This window comes from Notothenia rossii, assembly GCF_949606895.1.
Source record: "Notothenia rossii genome assembly, chromosome: 1".
Classification (NCBI taxonomy): domain Eukaryota; kingdom Metazoa; phylum Chordata; class Actinopteri; order Perciformes; family Nototheniidae; genus Notothenia; species Notothenia rossii.
The window spans coordinates 17459871-17479526 of record NC_136912.1 but is presented as its reverse complement, the minus strand read 5'-3'; the positions used below and the strand labels follow the sequence as shown (position 1 = coordinate 17479526).

Below are 19656 nucleotides of genomic sequence, written 5' to 3'. Positions count from 1 at the left end.
ACTGACACTGAACACTGGGAGACAGGGGAATTTAAACACATGACAATAAGACACAGGTGGGAACAATCAGGGGCGGGACTGACGCTGATTAGCACAGGAGACACAGAAGGGATGACAGGTGAAAACAATCAGGAAATTAGACACACCAGGGAAACTAACGACAGACAGAAAAACATGGGGAGAAAGACCAGACAATACACAGGGAGGAAAACATGACAAGGAGAACAGAAAAACACCCACTACCAGACACACAAAACTAAAAACGTGACACAACACAAGAATCGCGACAAATATAAATGCCAATCACCTATACTGATACCATTTCATCTGACATAAAAAATATCTTGACTGTTTTATAAGTTCATTATGTCAGCTTGTTGCAGCTGCCTGACACTGACAGAACGGAGTTGGGGGCAGGGATACCTTTTCTTCTTTGTCTTTAAATGCTTTGGCATACATGGATGAGCAAGGTGTCAGGAACTGAACCCGAACCTCTGCAGTCCACGACAAGTGCTCAGAGGGTCTACACTGCGTTCAAGCTCTGACACTATCAGGATGTAAAGTCTACAGCGCTGGATATCCACTCAAGGCCTTTTTTTGGATGAACAATTTGTATTTTGCAGGTGCTTCAAACTGTAAGTAAAGGATGATGTTTGGCAAGTTATTCCTTTTTTAGAAAATCCTTCGATCTTTTAATGGTGTCTTTCTTTTACCATAAGCCATATCTGTTAGTTACGTCCATCCTACCATTGTACCTTTTTACTATTGAGATTTTCTCAAAGTCTGCTTTAGGCTCTGATGGATACAGCTATGTATAGTGATAAAGTAGCAGGCTAAATACTGGCTGTAATAAGAGTTTAAATATAATTTAATCAAAATACTTTTCTGTGCGTACTGTTTTAAACATGGATTGGTTTTAATAGTGTACTTTCACTCCTACATTTATTTAGTACCTTTTTTAATTTCTTTGCAGATTTGGATTAATGATCGAAAATATAAACAACACTTAAAATATACTTTTGTTACACCTTGACTAACATTGACAAGCTACCCTGGACGTTAACAAAGTATTTAAGACTAGCTGCACCGTTACCAGCTTTGATAAACACAAAAATGCATTAATTATGATCAATCAATCAATCAATCAATCAATCAATCAATCAATCAATCAATCATATAGCATATATTATTCTGAAATGTGCCAATCTGCATCATTTACTTTTGGTACTTGAAGTATATTTTGTTGCTAATACTTTTCTACTTTCTACTTAAGTATGCTTTTGAATACAGGACTTTGACTTGTAACAGAGTATTCCTCCACTCTGGTACTTCTACAAGATCTGAGTAATTCTACCACTACTTATATTCAGTTCATTATGTACAGTCGTAAGGCTCTCTACATGCATACTAAAGGAGGCTGTTTAAAAATGATTCATGTTAGTCATTAGTGGTTGAAACAAGGCAGTCTAATTGTGTGGAAAAACATCTAATCCGCTCGGGCTCAATCCTCGCAGGGGTCATCCCACAGACCAAGAGGTCACTCGTTTGTCAGGCATACTGACTCCCTGTTTCCATGGCAATGAGTCATCATACTGAAGATACTGCCATACTAGGAAACGGAAACCTCTGCAGCACCAAAGTTAGGCTTGATGATGGTTGATTGTTAAAATGAAGTGGAACCAACTGTGAAGGGAAGCGTGGGCCATAAGTGTGTAAGGGACTTTAACTTAATTAATCCTTGAGCTGCATTGAGCCTCTTTATAGTTATATAGTAAAAATGCAAAGTGGTCAAATGTAATATATCTGAGGCTTCAACAACTTTTAAACCAGTGAAATTGTTCCACACACAACCATGCCACATTCTGCAAGTCAAAATATTTGTGCATGAACTGTATGTGTGCAATGCTATCCCTGTCTTAATTTATTTATCCTCCAATATTGCTTTGTGTTATTATTGTCTGTTCTGAGCGACGGCTATAATATGTTTGGAACCGTGTAGAAAACAAGTTTTAAAGTGTTTTGTAACACTATTTCACATTATTGCCCTCAAAATGGGTCAGCTGCTAAAAAAAGAGCTAATGCACATGTAAATTATAACCACTGTTGGAAATGTACTGAGTGTATTTACTCAAGTATTGTACTTAAGTTGACATATTTGTATTTTACTTGAGTGTTTCTATTTATTGCTTTGTACTTCTACTCCTCTACATTTCAGAGGGCAAATATTTAGCTTTTTAATCCACTACATTTATTTTAGCACTCACGGTACTTTGTATAGAAAAACACATGACATAGTATAAGGCAGTACTGTACTACTAATCTACACAGTATTTAAAGTATCCAAATATTGTCCACTTGACCAACTTCAATACTAAAATGCTCTTACATGAACAAGAACAGGATAATATAATAACCATAATAATATAATACTGGGAAAATATCAATTCTGCATGAAGAGTACTGAAATAACGAATACTGAAATTCATTTAACTGATGCAACTTCTGTACTTTATATAATTTTTTTTTATAACAGGCAATTGTGCATGATGAGCACTTTTACTTGAAGTGTATGTTGATCTAATACTTTACTACTTGCACTTAAAGTGGACCTATTATGCTATATTGGAAAAATATATTGTAGGGCCATACCTATACAAAACATGTCTGTGAAGTTTTTTTGCTTAAAATACCAAACAGACCACCCATTGTAGCCATGCCTCTTACTGCTCAAACCCCTCTATTGCAGCCCTGTTAGAGAAACGCGAATTTTGGGTCCTTAACTTGAAAAAAATAAAAAGAGGAGGCGGAGCTAATGCCTGATCAGAATTTTACCGGAGATAAAGTTAAATTCTGCTGTGATAAAACGCCACCCTGTTCTAAACCACGTCAAGGATTATTTCTGAAACAGTGTTAGCGAGGCTTCCTAATGTAAACAAAGACGAGATTACATTGTTTCTGATAGCAACTTTCTGTGGGTCCGCCGCCGATTTGACATGTCGGCAGCAAATCTTTATCCGCTCGTTGTATCAATGGTTGTACCCCCGTTTTTAAAAGATTTGGGTATGGAGGAAAAGAGAAAGGGTTTTATTTTCTGACGCTGCGTGAGTTCCCTGACACACCGGTGACACATATTTATGTATAAAAGAGCATTTTGCATGATAGGTCCCCTTTAACCCTCCTGTTGTCTTCGGGTAAAATCTGACCGATTTACTACTTTCATCAATCATAACTTTTTTGTTTTACATTCGATTGCATTAAGGCTTTATGATATCGTTCACAGTAGACATTTGAACATACAAAATGGCTGATCACCACTTTCATTGAATTTTGGAGGATTTAGTCAACCTTGTAACACCCATGGTGTTCCCTGTCAAAAATAGTGTTAAACCAAAATAGCAGATGTGCCAGTTTAATATTTTCTCAAACATATGTCATTATTGGTGTCAAAATCACACTCTGTATAGTAAGTCATCAAGAGTGAATTACTCTATTTTACACAGGCTGACACACACACACACACACACACACACACACACACACACACACACACACACACACACACACACACACACAGAGAACAATTTGACACATTTCCTGCTCTTGTATGGCCACCCCCCACATGGATCACACCTGGCACACGCAATATATGTTCAGTTTCTATTCTTTGTATATTTACTGCAGTTGTTCAAGTATATCAGTAGTCTGATACAATATTTACAGTTTCGAAGGGTGTTAAATGAAATGTGGTGATGATTAATGGTTTTTGTGTTAAAACAGGACCGGTCAAATTTGACCGCAAACACCAAAGTAGGGAGGGGGGGGGACAATAGGAGGGTTAAGTAACATTTTCTAAATCTGGAATATTATTGTAGCAGAGTATTTTATCACCATAGTATTTGTAAAGGTAACGGATCTACTTCCTTGAGCACTGATGTTAACCATTATTAACGTCTCACACATCATTCTGTTTTTTACACAGCTGATATTAAGGATTTTGTTGTAAACACTTAATAATCACAAATATAATTACAGCTTGTAAAGTGGTGAATGTGTTTTGTCTGTGATTGTGGAGTTTCTTACTCTTAACATGGCTTTTTTTTTTTAACTGGTGATCAGAATTGGAATTAGTTTAGGTCACAGGCTGCAGGGTTATGGCGCTACCTCCTGGTGGATGTCAGGAAATGTTATGTTTTAAATATAAGGCTTGGGATTGCAACAACAATACATGTTTTGTATATCCTGCAGTTATTCAAATAGCATCAAACTGCTAAAACTTCCTTTTGTTATAAACCCTAATCTTAAAATGATGTAGGAACTAACACATTTTACTAACAAGTTGTGATTATTTTATTTGATAGTATCATGTTGGGTTGTGAATGCACCATTTTATATTAGCCTACTATCCATATACTAATCAAAAAAGGTTTGGATTTAGATGGAAAAATACATTGTCAATTTGCACTGGATCATTTAAAAATATTGATATTCAATAATGTGATTAAATAACTGATAACTAGAAAACAGTTTGGGATAATTTAGTATCTATTTTGTTTGATGAAGCAGTGATATAATTTAACTTCAGGACCAAAACAAACAGAGACTCTCAGCGAGGAGGAGGCGGCCTAGTATTTCTACTATGTATAAAACAAATAGTCTTTCAGATTCAGTTCTTAAATGGAGATGCTGATTGCAGTGCTGATGTTTGTTGCAATAATAGATGAGAACAGCCGAGGGAACGAAACCTCCCTGTATAAACAGGAGTTCGGAAAACAGCCACCAAATTAGTTTTGCTTATCCTCTTGGATGCGCTTCCCCCTTGACATTACATACCATTCCATTTAGAGCGATGGCAGTCCTGATGCGACTGCCAAAGAAAAGCTGCACTTCCTATTGGGGATAGGAATAATCAGGCAAATGCATAGTAGTTCGAGATATAACAGTGGACTGATGTTGACATCTCTTGATATGAACTGTAAACACTTATAGGAAAAGGAGTTTATAGATATGTTTGTAGGAATTTGATTATTTCTGCAACCTTTAAAGTGGTTACTCTGGCGAATCCTTAAATCAAGTGTTAACACCCAAGTTACTCCAGGTTGAGATTATTTTAGGGGTCTTTTATGTACATAACATGTACAAATAGTGTGCTAAAAATTCTAATGATATTAAAAGGCTCATTTGACTGTTTGTTTTTTGTCTTATTCAAGGTGTTATTGGTGATACCCAGGACATTGTGAAACAGCTGTAGAGATGGACCCAGAAATTGAAGACCGAGGCAGCCATGGTAACTTGGTCCCATGGTCCGGTTCAGATGGTTCCCAGGAACCTTGTGAGTCTTACAATGAAGATGATGTGAGTGATGCAGATTACCCTTTAGACCCTCTGCCTGCTCACATCGAGAGGTCTGATCCTGAGTCCCCAGAACAACTTCAGTCACAGGAATGGGAATCTGCAGGGGAGCAACAGTCCCTGCCTGAACATAGTGGAAGTAAAGAGGATGTTCAATACCAAGAAGAGGATGACAGCTACCGTGAATCAAGAGAGTCCATTACAGAGTCTCCTCACATGCAACATTCACCAACATCACTTTCCCCGCAACCAGAATGCTCTGACTCCGAGCATTTCGCTGGCCAGATATCACGGCCGCATTCCCGCTTATCTTTGTCCTCTGTTGGCGTTGCAGCTGATGTGACCCCGGCCTTGACCCTGACCACAGGGCGCCCCCTGGGAGCCAGTAATAGGCAGCGTCCAGGGACTGGGAACAGGAGGGTTGAATCCTCAGAGGAAGGAGGGAGCAGTGAAGCACCTCCTGCTTCTGTCTTCTTTGGAATTTCAGCTGAGGCTGCAGAGCATGCAGAGAAGTGGAACTCAGACTCTGACACAGATCCGTGCAGACCGCAGAGGCACAGGGCAAGGTCCACACGTAAGTATCTTTCTTCAACACTCATAGGTTTCAGTAGACACAGGAAGCTAGTGTTGCCAACTGCCCTGCAAATATCAAATGTTTTTTGTGTTGCTTTTATTTGAATGGCTTGTAAATTATTAAAACATAATATATCATTTTGTGTTTGCTTACAAAAAGCATGAATTGTATTTTGATAAGAATCCTAAATTACATTTAAGCTTGTGGGTTTTATTGGTGTTATATGAGTACATTTAATGGATAAATAACTTCTGCAAAGCACTGTGGGTGCTATTTATTTTCATGCTGTAATGTGGGGTCTATTTGAAGTGGACTTAAAGGGAGAATTCCCATGGCTTTAATAGTCAGAGCAGGATAATAATAAAATATGACCATATGATGAGGCCGGCAGAAACACATTTGACTGACACCAGCATGTGTCACCCCGGCCTGTTACCTGACTCCTTTTCAGTCGTATCACTGACGGCAATGGAAAATGAGCTCCTTACTTTTTTTGCCTCATGGAACCCCTAAGTTGGCTGTAAGTAAATATGATGCTTTTTTTAGTATGCTTGCTTAAGCAGGGGAAACATTTATTAAATTCATAATTATAAAAACCACACAAACCAAAAGTTAATAATAATAATGGTTTCATCTTCATAACACAAACATATCAATATAAAATGTGTTTTTATCTCATGAACCTTTGTTTTCCTCTCACTGTCCCTCTCTCTTTCTTTGTCTCAGGGCTCAGTCACGACAGCCAATCAGAAAGAAACGTCAAGGAGACCAAGTCCAAATGTAAGCGAATTGCCCGGCTGCTAACAGATGCGCCCAACCCTCAAAACAAGGGAGCCTTGCTGTTTAAAAAACGTCGCCAGAGGGTTAAAAAGTATACACTAGTGAGTTACGGGACTGGAGAGATCAAGCTTGACAGTAAAGACCAAATAGAGGAGGAAACTGAAGACGTCGGAGCAGCAGGGTATAACTTTGTGGCAACAAGTGAATCTGAGTTTGAAGAGGAGTATTCTGTTTATCACCAGAAGCATAAGTTAAATCTGAATTGGGCAAGTGCTCGAAAAATGGAAGCAGAAACGACAGGAAAGGGTGTTTCCATGTTTGAGCGACGTCGTAAACGGATAGATGAACTTGCGTTGGAGGAGGAAGAACTGAGGAACAAAGGATTACCTGTGGAGACATTAGCAGAACCAGAGCGCACAGAAGCCCAGAATATTTATGACGATGACGAGATGTACATGCATAGTGATCAGGCCAACTACATGGATGCAGATGGCAAGCAACATGTAGAAAACCAGATGAACAACCAATCCAACGTGCCTAAACCCTTGGTGCCAAACAGAACTGCGAAGCCTTTCCTTGGATTTCACATCAGCACGTCTGCTCCTGCCATGCCTGGTGGCATCAATCCACTGCCAAGGAAGCATGAACCGAGATTTAAAGTACGTGTGCCTATTAACACTAACCCACAGGTTTGGTCCCCAACTGGAGACATCATAGCCTCAAGAGATGAGCGAATATCTGTGCCAGCAATAAAGGTTGGTATCCTACCCGAGTCTAGAAGGAAAGCCAATAATAAACAGTCATCCGCGATGCAGCAGGGATCAGATCCTCGCCTTCAAAACAAAGGGGACAGGAAGTCTTATATTGAGTGTGAGGAAGACTTCTTTAGTCTAGGTGCTGAAGCGTGTAACTTTATGCAACCCAGAACAATTAAACTCAAGAATCCCCCTCCAGTTGCGCCCAAACCTACCATCAACCCATCCTGCCCACCTTGGATGATGAGGAGCCCCTTAGGTGAGCCCCATATTCCCCCAAGAAGTCCGGTTTCACAACCTTCTCACAATCCTATGGGGCCTCACAGTCAGCATTACTTACAGCAACAAGATTGGGCTCAGCCTCAACACATGGCCAACCATTGGGCACCAGATCAAACTAAGGCAAAACTTCAAACACCTGCCAATGATCCCGTCAACTCCTCTTCCCAGCTTCATCTTCAGCCAACCACAAATAGCTGGAGTCAACAGCCGTCACAGTCCTCTGTGAGTATGCAGGCCCACAGTCCTACTTATAGCCCACATCACCCACCTTCACCATCAAGGAATAATTTAGTCGGTATACCAAATTCAGTGGCCTCTTACCCAACAGAAGCAGAAAAGTCATACGTTCCTGCGTTAAAAGGATCACAGGCTTCTCCAAAGGGTCAAGTCGGTATTAATTTGGCTGGGGATGGTGCAACCAGGGCGGGAAAAGGGGCGGAGCTGTTTGCCAAAAGACAGTCCCGTATGGAGAAGTTTGTTGTCGATGGTGAAAAGGTGCAAGCTAACAAAGCGAGATCCCCCTCCCCAAACGCGTCACTCCCTAACTCCTGGAGGTATTCTTCCATTGTTCGTGCGCCACCGACTTCATCATACAACCCCCTTCTTTCTCCTTTCCACCCTCAATCTGCAGCCAAGCAACCCCCGTCCACAAGCCCCAAAATCCAGCCTAAGACCAAACCCAAACCCAAAGCAGCCCCAAAGCACCTTAACCCCTTAGAGATTATGAAACATCAGCCCTATCAGTTGGACTCTTCACTTTTCAAGTACGATGCAGTCCCTGTGGCCAAAAGTCCCAGCCCCAAACCAACTGAAGAATCAAAGATAGTCAATACCAAAAGCCCCAAACCAACTCAAATTTCAAAGTTTGAGGTTACCAAAAACCTTAAACAAAGATCTGACCCTTCTTATTCTCCTTATAATGCCTCTGTTGTTCAAAACAAGGCCGAAGCCCCTGCAAAGTCTCCTGTATCGGTAAGTTCCCAACATTCTTCTGCCTGCCAAATCACAAGATCAACTGAGTCTCTTGCATCTGACAAGCGCTTGAATAAAAAGCCCACTGTCACTTCTGCAGCCCATCACATAACCACCAAGCAAGCACCAAGCGCCCGACCTGCAAGCGCATCCTCTCAGCATTCATCTATGGGTGACAGCTTAGCTTCAGCTTTCTCTCCTGCATCCCTTATTGCTAGAGGTGCTCGTCAAATGGCACCTCGCCCAACGTTTTCTGCTAAGAAGCCTTTCAATACAGGCAAACAATGGAAGTCTGTTCCTTCTCTTCATTAGTTTTCATACGGTCATGCTTTACTGAAACGATAGGACAATAATAACAACTGCAAGTCGGTAGCATCTAAAATGTCTTATTTAACAGGTGAAAATGTAGAGACTCTAGTCTAAGTGTTGGTCAAATCCAAAATAACTTACAGTATGCAGTACAGTTATATTTAGCTGGAAATGAAAGGCAAACATGTTAAATGACAGCAAAGCTAAACAGTGCACATCTATGCAATATAAAGTAGATTAATATATCAATGAAAAATATAGCACATTATATTATCTTCCTCAAATAGGGAGGTGCATATTTGCTTGAAAAAGAAAATGTGAGGCTATGTTGAGTGAATCTCAGGAAGTGCTATTATATGTGCAATATTGTGTGAATAGAACCTTGTTCAACCGAGGTTTCTAGTTGAGTTGTTTTTTCTTCATAAATGACATGCCTGACTTGCATTATCAGCCATCACTGACACCAAAAATACACAACAATATAATGTGTTAATATACCTTTATTCTTTTAATTGAACTTACAATCATACTTATCTTAATTCTAACATCTGAGATAACAGTAACTATTGATTATAGTTACAGAATATGCTTAATTATTTAGTTTATCTGGAGAGAAACTGTCTATGCACTTCTTTTTTGGGATGCATACAACTTGCAATTTCTTCAGTCTCATTCCTTTAACGGCATCACAACAGCTACAAGCGTTAACTTGAGTTGTGATTACTAACCCTGATGACTTTAAATGTTTTTATTTGGGTATTTTTCTTGCAGTTGTGGCCAGTTATTTACCTTTCTCCTCATCCTTGAAGTCAAACATGAGTTATCACAGATATTTGACTATTTAGTCACACTGTCAGTAGCAACTCCAAATGAAACTGTCTTATATGTGTTTATGTCTCTGTCTTTCAAAAATATCATTGTTTATTGCACTTCTTGTCCTCAGCACAATTAAATGTCTTTCCCTTTACGTGTGAAGTTTGTGTAATGAGTTTCTTTTCACTTTTCCTGAACTACAGAGTCACTTTTTCCTCTACCTTTATCTTCCTTACTGCCTCACCCTTTCACACAGAAATTACTCATATTTACTAAACCTTCAGCAAACTTTTCTAAAATGCACTACAAGTTTGGCTATTTGTAATAACTCATTGCTTATATTTATATAAAATGTTAAATTGCTGCAGATTAACACTGTCACTGAATCACTGAGATGATGTTTCTGGACCTTTGCTCTTCTTTTTAATCATATAATTTTTAATCAGCCTTTAAAGTTTGTGAAAAATCCTGCCTCTTAAAAGATTTTCTGCCCACTGTTTTTAGGTCTAGTGAAGTAAAATTAACCCTTATAACACATTCGAAAATATTTTTGCATGCATTGAATTATATATATACAGTATGAAGTATTTTTGACATTTAAAGACAGGCCGGATTCTGTGTAGTTCTTAAGGACAAAAAACAAAACACTCCCTCCACATACCAAGGCGCCACACAGCCAACACTCACAACATGGTTTCTTATAAGAAAAGGACCAGTCAAACAGGCCCATATAAACTGTGATATCTTGCTATCAATACTTGTTTGCTAACGCTACACAATTCATGTTTTGGAGTACAAGGTCAAAAATAGAAATGATTTACTAAGTGGCTAGCTGTCAGTTGAGATGGGGTTATGCTTGGAGAGAGTCTCAAGTCCTGGGTTTTTATTCTTTAGCTGATTTGCCAGGGCTGCAACATTTCCTGTGGTTAGTGAAGAAGATCATAGGTGCTCACAGCTAATAATGAGGTGGTCATTGTTCTAACTAACTAGACCTAACTGCAGAAAACTAAGCCTTTATTTAGGTGTCAAGAAACCCTGAATATTGATAATTCAAACAGCAGTGCTTTTGAGAAAGTTTAGGTTGCAGTCCAGGTCCTGCTAGGTAGATAAAGGCCCTGCACAGGCATGGTCAAACCACACAGCTGATCTTAGGCTGAGTAGACACATGCTAATTGTGTTTTAAAGTGGATTTCCCCTTTAAGTTCCAAAACACTTTCATAATCTTGTCAATGTCTTTCAATTGTTTTGTTAATGAACCAACAGCAGGTAAGTTCTTAAGTATTTCTTTATTGTCAATATTTGTTAATATCTCTAATGTTGCTCAAGACTTTAACACTTTTCAAAAGAAAGTTTTAGATGTGAGAGCTAGCTGAATTGAAATCAATCATTTCATAGAAAAACTGCAAAAACTGAAATATGAAGAGGTTTTAAAGATGCAAATAAATGTATTCCATGTGCAACTTATTGGGTAAAGAAAGGGACAAAAAGTGGACTTTTTTGCACTTGAAATCAGTTGATTCTTTTGCATCTTAAGAGCCTCTTTCTTAAATGTTTCTACGGAACTGTAAAGTTATTTTAGCAAAACTATCATTCAACAGTGCGCAACCCCTAAGTTTAAAGAAGAAACAAACCACATTATTAGTTTTCCAGGCTAACATGAAGCCAGAGGGTGGCAGCAGAGCCTGCAAAACTGCTGTCCCACCAGTCAAATATCTGCATTTCTTTCAGGGATTTGGAAGAAGCCGCTCCCTGAGTCTACCCAGGCGACTGAATTCGATGCCTTCTCCCAGACTTCTGTCACCTGCCAGCACATCTGGAATCCAGGCGTTTTATTTACCGACACAGAGGCAAACATCCTTTCAAGAAAAAGTCTACAAGCCACTGAGTCCGTGGGAGGCAGCCTCCAGAAGCCCCAGTTGTTCAGTGGACGATGCCTTTGTGTTTCAGAGCCTCCCGTCATCTGTTGCCTCTAATGTCAAAGCTGCAGGGCACCGCAGATCTCTGCCAGAGCCTCCGGATGAGTGGAAGCGCAGGGTGTCCCTTGATCCCGCAGCTGTCGGAATGGGTCATTATCATGCGGCCCCAGCTTTTCAGGCACCGTTCATAAGCAGGACATTTGCACCTGAGAAACCAGCCTTCTATGGGCCTCCCTTCAGACCGGCCCAGCCTCTGAGGCCCGGCAGCAGGGCCAGTATCGGATACATGGGATAAGGTCCAGAGAAGTACTCCCATTTGAAAAGTGCAGCCCAGAGAAGTTACTAAGATGAGGTCAAACATGCATCACATAATTACATGATGGTATCGTGAACATGGAAGACAAAATACCTAGCTCGGCCAAAAAAACATTAAATATGTTGAATGTGATGAAAAAAAAGGCTGTTGTTGGCCTGTGTTAGTTCAAACTTATACAGGTAAGAGGAATATTTTGGAGGATTTATAATGTTGGTTTTAAATTGTTAAAGGAAGTGATAAACATTACTATCTTTATGAGTGGTCACTTGGTTTGAAGAGCACAACAACTTATTTACTGTATATTGTGTTGTGATGCTGATGAGATATTACCATTGATGGGAAATGTCGTTATTGTGTCTAATTGATCAATTTAGAATCTTGTTTCAATTCAGACTCATTTAGGATGGTTGCAGTCAAGAAAAGTATTTAGAGAGCGGAAGTGAACGTGAAGAAAGGAGTGTTTGGTAGATGCTTTTTTGTTTTGTTGCTCACTGATATTACAAATATTTAGTAAGAAATAAGGAACTTTAAGAAATCAAAATGTGTTTTTTTTAAGTTACATATCTTAACCTAAAAACTCACTGTGGCTTTGTGATCACTTTAGCACATCTCAATATTTCACACAGCTTATCTTGTTTTTCTGTCTTTTCTCACACTGCAGATTTAATAGTTGCAATAATATTAAAAGAGTGAACATTTCTATTAATATGCAGCACTTTGAGTAATAACATACAATATCTCTCTCTGCTACAAGGAAGCCACACTGCATATTTACAAAAACTTGCAATAAGTTAACATGGGGCTCATTCATAGTGATGACCTCAGTGTGAGAGAATGAAAGAGGAGTTAATGTTGCATGCATACATTCATGACGTGTTGATTACACACTGCATGGTGTTTAAGATGTAGAACTGCAGATGAATTAATTGAGTGTCAGGGTTTTCAAAATGCCATGGTTTTATCCTAATTATGGAATGAGCTTTACACGTGTGTTATAAGTTATGTTATGTTTTTGAACCTTTAAAACACAAACTGACAAATTAAAATACTTGAAGATGCTTTCAATGTTTGAAGTGTTATTTGTGGCATGGAGTAAGCATCATTTTTGGTGAAGAGGGAATTTAATTAAATCTCTGACTCTGTCCTTTTTTAAATACAAAATATAAAAACATAAATCAAACATTAGGGTAATACTGGTTTGTAAACTTCCTTATCAAGGATTAGATCAGGAACTTCTCTCATGTATCAACATTATATTTTCACTGGTTATTTAAAGGGAGGAGTACAACAGGTTTTGCTGCCAGGGTAATGTCCTTGATGCTGCTGCATAAAAATCTTAATGGCTGATCACCCTTTCGGGGATGAGACCCCACTCCGCCTCTAATCCCCGCCTCACTGGTCTGTATATCATTATCCAATGTCAGTGATCACACATAATAGCTGTAACAAAACTCAGTTTAAAGCGAGGCGTCCACACCTAGCAGCTGTGCCCAGCAATAAAGACCTCCATGATTTGGAGGTTAGAATCCCTCAGAGGTTATTTTCACCCACGGAGACACATTAACTTTGAAGATTTTACACGAGGAAGGAAATGTGTTTCTCGAGGGGAGTCCTCGCCTCGGAGTACATCAGTGGGCATGTGTTGTCCATCCTCTCCCCTCTCTCTCTTTCTCTCCCTCTGGTAGCTATCCTTGCCCCATGGTGTTAGAGAGTGGTTTTGAGTGTTTGGCAAGTTAAATTTAGCCTATTGATGTAAGCTGCATTCCATTCACAACAGACACAGGGACACACTCACAGTTTGGCTTTAGTGTCCGGGAGTGTGAAGATCAGGGAAGATCAAACTACCTCCTGGAGGTTGACCCCTGAGTCCGTGTCTCCCCTTCAAGGATACAGGTGGCACACTAGGGATCCCAGCACAGGTACGGATACAACGCTTCGTCAGGGGGTATTTTTTGGTATATTTAAATTATTTTGAAGTTTGGTTGAAGACAATTTGAGAAGTCATTGTTTGTGGGTAAAAATAAATGTGGCTTGGTTTTTAAATGAATTATGGGAGTCACTTTCTTATCATTTGGTGAAGCATAATATGTTAATAGAAATGTGATCTATCTTTAGCATTCAATTGCTTTGCTATTTCTTAACTTCGCATCTATAAAACTAGTTTTAATGCCACCAAGACAGCAGATGGGCATAATTCAGAAATTAAACATTAAACATTTAGTGTTTAGCATCATGTTCAGCATTTGCCAACAGAGAAAAGCTAAAATAATATGATTGAACCCAGTCACTGTAATGCAGGAAAGTTATTTTGGATTTTATGTGTTTGATGTCTCTTGCTGGACATTTGTTCGGTTACACATAAACCCAGGGCATATTAATCACCCTTGACCTTTATACAGGTGATCTATGTGACAGCAATAGAGGGGGATACCACTAACATTTGTTAACGTACACAGATACTTGTCTACTGACGAGGCCAGATTTAGGAATGACGTTTGTGGTCCTCAGAACAATAGGGTCTAGGATTATGCAATCCATGGTAATTTAATAAATGCTACCGCTACAGAGAGATTATTCTTACATTCGTAGGAGAGACACTGATATGGCATATGTTTCATCACCTGGGTGCTTTCCATTACTCTTTCCATTTCAATAAATGCTGACAGCCAATGGGAGAACTTTATAAAAGACTGTGTATTATGCTAGTTATGTAAAAGGAAATAACTGAGATATAACTCTGTGTGATATGAGTTTTAAAAGTCACCATTACTGATTGTGTTTTCTTTCTATGACATCTGATAAAAGATCACTTTAAACGTAATAAATAAACAGTAATCTCTGTGTTTAGCTGTTTGTAAGGGCTAGTGCTGCATCGATGTTTTGGGGGATCGTAGTGTTTGGGTTAAAACTCCTTCTTTATGACTCGGGAAGAACAACTACATCCTGTGTCCTGTATGTATTTCCAGCACTTCTGCCAACCTTGCCAAAGCCAAAATGTCACAATTCTGTACAATGCCAACTGGAGAGAGGAAGAAGCGCGCAGCAGCTATTTGCCGAGAGGTCCATGGTACCAATGGTATGATCAATGTTCGACTTGAGGCTCAGCGGGCAAACACAGACTGAATGAGAATACGATCTGGGTTCAAATGTCAGAGCTACACTCCAGCAATTGCCATAAATAAGCTAATGAGATGATTTACTACCTATGCCGGCTAATCCTTTGTCAATGTCCTTTTCAAATGTCTATTTGTGGAGAGGGGAGGGAAGTTGTGAGGGCCAACTGTGTGTGGCCATTTGGATGACGTGAAGGTTTGTGACAGCTGCGGTACATACCGTCGGTGTGGTGGAGGAGGAAGCATTATGTCCATCCAAAACTAATTCTCAAGTACAATGATAACACATATTCCATGACAGGGCTTACATCATGGAACATTTAAATTTTTTGACAGATTTGTTGTCATCCATGGACCCTTCCTCAAACCTATTCAGCTTACAAAATGATATCAGGGCATATTTCTGTGCCTATATTTGTCTAGTGTCTGAAGCAATTTCCAAGTGTAAAACCAGGTCGGATTTGCCCACTATTCCAAAACCTGCCATTATCCCCCCGCCCCTTTTTCAAGTTAGTTTGTGATGATCAAGTCATATGAAGTTCATTTCAACATATGCCCAATGTTAATATAGTTTTAACCCCTAAACGGTATCTATCTGACCCAGGATCTGACTACTAGACACCCTTAGGATAATGTGAAATATATTCCCTAATTCAGTCTCAATTATGCTTTTTATGATGCCAAACACATTTTTTGCCAAACAAATGTGCAATTAATCAAATAATAATAATTCCCCTGAGCCACTTTTGCCCATAAATGGCCCAATAATATCAATGGCAAATAATTTGCTTGGTTATTGTTTGTATACAATTTCCCTTGATTTAATAATATGTGTTGGCACAAGTCCACGTTTTAGTTTTTGAAAAAACTGTTTGCTCACTATTATGGTGATTGCAAAATAATTGATTAAGGATTGTCTACTAAATGTGGGTTTTAAAGATTGTTATCTTCCTCTTCATCTTTATATATTGTTGGTCCACAGGTGACGTTATGGATCTGGGAAAGAAGCTCAGCACCCCTAAAGACATTATGTTGGAGGAGTTGTCATTACTTTCCAACAGAGGGTCCCGGCTTTTCAAAATGCGCCAGAGAAGATCTGAAAAATATACATTTGAAAGTATCCAAAATGAGGCAAACACACTGCTGAATGTAAGTCAACCTATATGTGTTATTAAGTCAATTAATAATGACTGGATTAAATGAATGCTTACAATCTGACTTTTTTGTGTTTATCTAGAGTTTAGTCTGCACGCACAGACATGTGTAACATTATCTGTTTATTATTGTACTGATTAAGTAAATGCACTAGGAAATATGCTCTTGAAAAAAGTGTCACATGGATAAAAAGAGACGTGTGCCTTTTACATCGTCCAGACACATCTTCTGAGAGGCTGCACAGGCACTTTGCTGAGGAGCTGCTCCCCTCTTTATCAGTGTCTGTTGATGTGTTTCTGCGTGTGTGTGTGTGTGTGTGTGTGTGTGTGTGTGTGTGTGTGTGTGTGTGTGTGTGTGTGTGTGTGTGTGTGTGTGTGTGTGTGTGTGTGTGTGTGTGTGTGTGTGTGTGTGTGTGTGTGTGTGTGTGTGTGTGTGTGTGTGTGGGGGCCAGCCTGTGTAAAATAGAGTAATTAAATTCACTCTTGATGACTTACTATACAGAGTGTAATTTTGACACCAATAATGACATATGTTTGAGAAAATATTAAAAAGGCACATCTGCTATTTCGGTTTAACACTGTGACAAATACAGCTTTACTAATATTTTCCTACAGGTCCTGATATATTCAGCACTATTACGTATACGGTATAAGTGAGGACCGTGAGCAGGATGGTGTGCAGGAAGGATGGTACAGTCTTACTGTTTTTAGATGTTCTCTGATCCTACCTCGGCTCCAGCAATAGCACTGAAACTTCCCTTGAGACACATGAAGTGTTTTTGGTATTGTGTGTGTGTGCGTGTTTTTGTGTGTATCTAAATGCTCTGAAGATAGCAGCTACAGTTGTGCCAAGTGTTAATTGTTACCTGAAACTTATTACATATTCTGTACTTTACTTTAATTTGTCTGTTTTGCAGAATGATATTTTAGCTCAGAATGCTCACATTGTGGAAATTAAAGTGGACCCACCCAGTGATGGCAACGCTGCTACACCAGAAATCACTGTTTCAGGTAAATATGCTGTTTACAAAATAATCGTAATGTATATGTATTATTTCTTCTACTGTCAATCTATACAAAAAACTGCCAATACTTCACAGTAAAATAACAGTGACTGATTCTGTAATGCTGTCATAATAATGAAAACTGATATCGCTGGTCTAACTCTAAAGCAACTCACTGCAAATATGTAACTTTGATTCATTAAACACTCTGGGACGTTTTAAACGCTTTGTTTTAATTGTATTATATTTAGACAAGCCAACAGTCCTATGCTTATTCTAAAAGGCTTCAGTAGGGTTTCATCCCATGTCGACATATTATATGATGAGTGCACACTTCGACTATGTGCTATTTTAAGGCCTCAGATCTCAATGACAGACAACTCAGTCCGTCTTAGTGTTCTCTAAGCACAGTCTCTATTCATAATCCTTCCCACTCCAAATCTTTAGCCTCCTCCCATTTGAGGCGAAACAAAAGCGCTCAGCATTAACCCGTAAACTGCATCCCAAAATGTCAACTGTTTCAATGCTGGGACAATCTTCCCCAATATGAACTCATGGGGCCTCTGTGGTTTTGTCTCCTTTAAGACATGTCTGCAGAGAATTCAAGCACCACAGCTATGCATAAGTCCTACCACTCCCCATGGGACCAGGCCATCCTCATGGACCCCAGCCTCGCCGAAACTCTTAAACTGGAAACTTCAGCACCAGACCCAAAACAAGACCTTCCCGAGTTCAAAAGCTTTAACCGGTGAGAAAACTACAAGCATATTTGACTGAATTAGTATAGAGCGCAGCAACGAGTTCACACTTGATGTCGTTTACAGAGTCGCCACTCCTTTTGGGGGATTTGACAAAGCTCCCAGAGGAATCACTTTCAAGCTCCCGGAGATAGACCTGAACCCCCTCAAGTACCCCGAGCTGCAGGAGCCCGGGGTAAAGAGACCCACATTCAACCGGACGGCCTGTGGGTGGATATCTGAGGGCACCCATCTGATCCTCCCCACTGTCACCCTGGAGCCAATCCCAATCCCAGAGTCTGATGACCTGTAGGTGGTGTTTCTGTTGGTAACCTGGCAACAGGAAGTGGCTGTAGTATTTTGGCCCTGCCTGTAATGACAGCAAAATGTTATTTTAGTAGCACAGTCACTATTCCCTATCAATGTGTTGGATTTCCCCCCCCCCCCCAATAGACACCATGTTTCATGTATTTGTTGACTTGTGTGTTTGGTGTGCACTTAAACTGTATTTAAAGAAAATCATGTAAATAGCTAAATGAACGGGCTATACACAACTCAAGATGTTGAAGGGTTTCCACTCAAAGTGAAAGCAAAACTGTAAATGTTATAAATGTTACGATGACCTGATGAATATGTAATGTAAATAAAAAATGTACCTTATTTATTGATGGTACACAACTGGAACGTGCAGTAATTTATATAAAGTTATTATTACTATTATTTCAATCAATTCAATATATTGTAAATAATTATTTTACCACAAAAAATGATTTTAATTGTTATTAATTTATCATGATACATAAAGAGCTACACTTTATGTTAGGGCATGCCAATACCGACTATACAAATACAAAGTATTTAAGTATTATAATACCTCACTTAAATGAATCTAAAAATGTAACGCAAAACAATTAATATTTAGAGAGAGCAGCAGGAACTCTGTTTTGAACCTCGGATTGAGTTTTGACTGCTGAAATATAGTAAACTATTCTTGAGGAAATAACAGAGGTAGCTGGGAGGAGGACTGAGAAACCTGGACAATTTTCTTTTTTGTTGGACTTTGAACTGTGATGGCAAGGAACTGATTGATAAAAAATACACAGCATATTCATGGACTAAAAAAACCAAACGTTTCCTTTACAAATACAAGTGATAACTGTAAAACATGGCTATGGTCTTGTTTGGAGTGGGATAACACTTAATATAAAATGTAAAAGTGGCAATAATGTGACCATACTGTATGCAAAATACACTGAATGTTGAGTGATATATTGAAGTTAGATCACTGTGTTTCTGAATAACTGGGCTGAAATCAAGCTGCATGATTTTATTTATACAGTTTAGGTGTAATGCTTTTTCATGTATATTATACATTATAAAAACTAACTTCAGTGCACTTCATTTAATGCTTTTGAATGAAACTGAAAATACAATTGTAAACATCTGGGTTATATAAACTCAAATATTGAAAATAGAATAATTTCCAAATACTGTCCTGATCAGAAATGAGGATTTGTATCATTTGAAATGAAATAACACGTTAGCTGTGAATACAAATGAATACAATTCTCACTGAATCCCA

The 19656-nt window shown here is 39.0% G+C and overlaps 2 protein-coding genes across 4 annotated transcripts; both read left to right on the top strand.

Annotated features, from left to right (window-relative positions):
- Positions 1-263: 263 nt before the first annotated feature.
- Positions 264-13131, top strand: synpo2b (synaptopodin 2b). Of its 2 annotated transcripts, none has more exons than XM_079686305.1 (4): positions 264-635; positions 5208-5923; positions 6650-8712; positions 11563-13131. In XM_079686305.1, the coding sequence occupies exons 2-4, from the start codon at positions 5251-5253 to the stop codon at positions 12043-12045; spliced, it is 3219 nt and encodes a 1072-aa protein (XP_079542431.1). In that variant the 5' UTR covers positions 264-635; positions 5208-5250; the 3' UTR covers positions 12046-13131. The 2 variants fall into 2 exon arrangements, with proteins under 2 accessions (XP_079542431.1, XP_079542432.1); XM_079686306.1 differs by lacking the exon at positions 11563-13131 and adding an exon at positions 8813-8964 and having other exon boundaries at positions 276-635.
- A 697-nt stretch (positions 13132-13828) lies between these two features.
- On the top strand, positions 13829-18758 carry myoz2b (myozenin 2b). 2 transcript variants are annotated; one of them, XM_079658827.1, is made up of 6 exons: positions 13829-13985; positions 15033-15142; positions 16162-16328; positions 17251-17344; positions 17923-18085; positions 18162-18758. In XM_079658827.1, the coding sequence occupies exons 2-6, from the start codon at positions 15061-15063 to the stop codon at positions 18385-18387; spliced, it is 732 nt and encodes a 243-aa protein (XP_079514953.1). In that variant the 5' UTR covers positions 13829-13985; positions 15033-15060; the 3' UTR covers positions 18388-18758. The 2 variants fall into 2 exon arrangements, with proteins under 2 accessions (XP_079514953.1, XP_079514954.1); XM_079658828.1 differs by lacking the exon at positions 15033-15142 and having other exon boundaries at positions 13836-13985.
- Positions 18759-19656: the final 898 nt, after the last annotated feature.